Raw genomic sequence first — 4,149 nt, forward strand, 5'->3', positions numbered from 1 at the left:
ACAGCTTAGCCAGGCACAGTGGTGTGCGCCTATAGTCCCAGCTACTCGGGAGGCTGAGGTGGGAGAATGGCTTAAGCCCATGAGGAGTTGGAGGCTGTGGTGAGCTATGACTGCACCACTGCATTCCAGCCTGGACAACACAGTGAGACTCAGTTTCTAAAAAATAAAGAAATATATACATAAATGATTCTTAAAAGGCTGAGAAATTATTATAGATGAAAGGAGACTAAGGAGACATGACAACCAAATGCAAACAGGTGATCCTGCGTTGGAATTTGCACTGGAGAAAAAAAAAATCACTATTAAGGACATTACTGGATCAACTGACACAACTAGAATATGGGTGTCAGATTATTTTACCTTTTTTTTTTTTTTTAAGAGACTAGGTCTTACTTTGTGGCTAAGGGTGAAGTACAGTGACACAATCATAGCTAACTGCATGCAGCCTCCAACTCCTGGGCCCAAGGAGTCCTCCCACCTCAGCCTGTGGCTAACTGGGCCATCATGTCCAGCTAATTTTTTTTTTTTTTTTTTGAGACAGAGTTGCGCTCTTGTTGCCCAGTCTGGAGTGCAATGGCATGATCTTGGCTCACTGCAACCTCCACCTCCCAGGTTCAAGCGATTCTCCTGCCTCAGCCTCCTGAGTAGTTAAGATTACAGGCATGTACCACCACGCCAGGCTAATTTTCTATTTTTAGTAGAGACAGGGTTTCTCCATGTTGGTCAGGCTGATCTCGAGCTCCTGACCTCAAGTGATCCGTCTGTCTTGGCTTCCCAAAGTGCTGGGATTACAAATGTGAGCTACCATGCCCGCATGTCCAGCTAATTTTTAAAACTTTTGTAGAGTTGGGGTTTTGCTACATTGCTCAGGATGGTCCTGAACTCCTGGCTTCAAGTGATTTTCCTGCCATGGCCTCCTAAAGTGTTGGGATTACAGGCATGAGCCACCATGCCTAGCATAAACTATTTGTTTAAATTGACAAATAATAGTTAGATATAATTTTGGGGAAAGATTAAACTAGCGTATATTAAGTTAAACCAACAAACTGAAAATGGGTAGGAAAAACTACGTAAACATACGCACACAGAATAAAGCTAATGTGACAATACATTAAAAACTGTTGAATCTACTAATGGAAAAAGTATATGAGATTTCTTTGTACAATTCTTGTAACTTTCCTCTAAGGCTCACTTTTTCAAAATAAGAAGGTAAAAATTAAATGAATGGATTCTGGCAATTTTCTTCCCTTCTCTACTATTTAGTATATGTGATATAAAGTGGATGATTAATTTGGAATCCCAATAAGATCAGAATCAGCTAACATACGTTCATTAGTTAGACACTGTCTATTATTTACCATTAGAAAAATGTATCTATATTTTAATACTTTTTCCATACTGCTTTTAATTCAGGAGAGTCACTACTAGAACCAAAAATATTTTTTCTTGTTACAAATAAGATTCTTAGAAAACTAATGGAAGGGCCAGGTACAATGGCTCACGCCTGTAATCCCAGCACTTTAGAAGACCGAGGTGGGTGAATCACAAGATCAGGAGTTTGAGACCAGCCTGGGTAACATGGTGAAACCCCGTCTCTACCAAAAGTACAAAAATTAGCTGGGCATGGTGGCATGTGCGTGTAATCCTAGCTGCTCAGGAGGGTGAGGTAGGAGAACTGCTAGTGCCAGGACCTGGGGGCAGAGGTTGCAGAGAGCTGAGATAGCACCACTGCACTCCAGCCTGGATGACAGGCGAGACTTTGTCTCAAAAAAATAAAAATAAAAAAGCTACTGGAAGTAAATTCTAGAGAAGTGAAAATATCAACTACTTTTACTATGGCTGAGAGCATGTTATATAGCACTCTGAAAACAGTTTAGTGTCAGATTATAATTTCTTCATATTAGGAAAAAAGTAATCCCACTTCACTCATATTTAAAAATGGCTCTTCTGACCACCTACTATGGTTTTCCCAGGTGCCAAAGTGGCCTCAATGAAATTTAAGATTCCTTATGGAATAAATCATATCCATATGGATGTTAACTCACTAGGCATGGAACAGCACTTGCTAGAACACATACAGACTCTGCAATTAGATACTCTGAGGTTGAATCTGGCTCTATCATATATTAGCGATGATACTTGCTTGAATAGCTAACCTTTCTGGACCTCAGTTTAATCTTGGGAAAATGAGGATAACAATACCTATCACCCTCACAGGATTTATGAGGATCAGGTGCAATCAAACACAGGAATGAGGTATGTGTCCTGTGTTTGTGTTTAACATTCAAAAACTGCTGGAGGGAGTATTAAATGGCATAATGTTTTTAGAGAGCTGCTTAGCAATAACTATAAAAAAAACTACATCTTTTTACCTAGCAATTCCACTTCTAGAATTTTCTGTATGAAAATTATTCATGTTCATGAAGATATATGTATAAGGCAGTTTATTATAATAGTACTTAAATTGTAAAAAAATGTAAATGATTTGAATGTCATTTAATTGTGAAATGGATAAATTATGGTATGTCCATATAATGGAATAAACAGATAATTAAAAAAAAATTTTTTTTTTTGTAGAGGAGGGGTCTCACTACATTGCCCGGGCTGGTCTCAAACTCCTGATCTCAAGCTATGGCCTCCCAAAGTGCCAGGATTACAGGCATGAGCCACTGTGCCTGGCCGACAGATATCTGTTAATAACAGCAAGATTGATCTTTAATGTACTGACACAAAAAGATGTCCATGATAAATACTGTAAATTTAGAGGAAAAAACTGCTAACAGTATATATTATATACAGTGATTTCTTTTTAGCTAGGGACAGATTATTCTTTCATACAAGTACACAGAGATGAAAACCTATTAATATATACTAACATATATACATATGTAGGCTAGGACTTTATTATAAAAGCTAGAGAAAATATGAAGCAAACCAGTAACACTGGTTATTGAATGATGAGATTTTAGGGGAAAATCTCACTTTTTTTTCCTTTCTTTTTTGAGATAGGGTATGCTGTGTCACCCAGGCTAGGGTGCAGTGGTACAAATAGAGCTCACTGCAGCCTCAAACTCTTAGGATCAAATGATCCTCCCAGTTGAGCCCCCCAAGTAGCTAGGGCTACAGGTGTGCACTTCTAACCTGGCTAATTTGTTTTTTTATTTTTAATTTTTTGTAGAGACTAAGCCTCACCGTTTAATAGGCTGGTCTGAAAATTCTGGCCACAAGTAATCTTGCTGTGGCCTCCCAAAGTGCTGGGATTACTGGCGTGAGCAACTGTGCCTGGCCAACTCCATTTTCCGTTACCATTTTTGTCATGTTTGAAAGGATTTTAAAATAAGATGAATCTATTACTTTGAAACAGAAAAAGCAGTAAGAATAATACTTATTTTAATGTCAAAAATAAAGTAAAAAGGGACAAAGATTAGAATGGAAAGTAGCTGAACACACAGTATCATATCTAGTATGAAAGAAACCAAAGTTACCTATGACAGTCTTCAGGTTGTGCACATAAATGACTGCATTATTGGAGCCAGAGGCCATCAGATAGCTCAGCTCTGGCTGACTGCCATGCTCATGATGCCAGCTAATGGTATTCACAAGCTTGTGATGCTGTTGGATAGTACAGATCAGTTTCAAGTTGGGAACCTGAAATATTTCTATTGTTCTGGAATAAGAAACACATCAAAACAAGAAAGATAGATGATCAAATTACAAGTTACAATGCAAACAGCAGCTCCCTCACTCCATCAGCCAAGGAAAGATAAGGTAGAACAGGATAACCCTCTCTATCACTGCAAAGGTCATTCTCTCATTAAAAAAGTCAAGTATAAAAAGTTATTCTCCAAAAAGCATATTTAGCTTTTAAAAATTCTAATAATAACCTAAGAATTCTTTTTTTTTTTTTAAAAATGAAACTTTTTAAAATTTCAACTTTCCACACTACCTCAGTGTAACAATCTCCTAACATTCTAACAATGCTTGATGAAATTGTGTTCATCAGGCATTAATGACAAATGATCACAGGGAGAAGCTAAAAGAATTAACAAATCGGCCGGGCGCGGTGGCTCAAGCCTGTAATCCCAGCACTTTGGGAGGCCGAGGCGGGTGGATCACGAGGTCAAGAGATCGAGACCATCCTGGTCAACA

At 38.3% G+C, this 4,149-nt stretch overlaps 1 protein-coding gene across 1 annotated transcript in view; it reads right to left on the reverse strand.

The window, feature by feature from the left end:
- Positions 1 to 4,149, reverse strand: part of GEMIN5 (gem nuclear organelle associated protein 5) — a 56,493-nt gene that overhangs the window by 30,611 nt on the left and 21,733 nt on the right. Inside the window, exon 12 of the mRNA XM_037742762.1 lies at positions 3,486 to 3,677. Within this exon, the coding sequence (XP_037598690.1) occupies positions 3,486 to 3,677 (192 nt within the window). The remainder of the gene's footprint in view (positions 1 to 3,485; positions 3,678 to 4,149) is intronic.

The sequence above is a fragment of the Cebus imitator genome, unplaced genomic scaffold (genome assembly GCF_001604975.1).
Source record: "Cebus imitator isolate Cc_AM_T3 unplaced genomic scaffold, Cebus_imitator-1.0 Scaffold126, whole genome shotgun sequence".
Taxonomy (NCBI): domain Eukaryota; kingdom Metazoa; phylum Chordata; class Mammalia; order Primates; family Cebidae; genus Cebus; species Cebus imitator.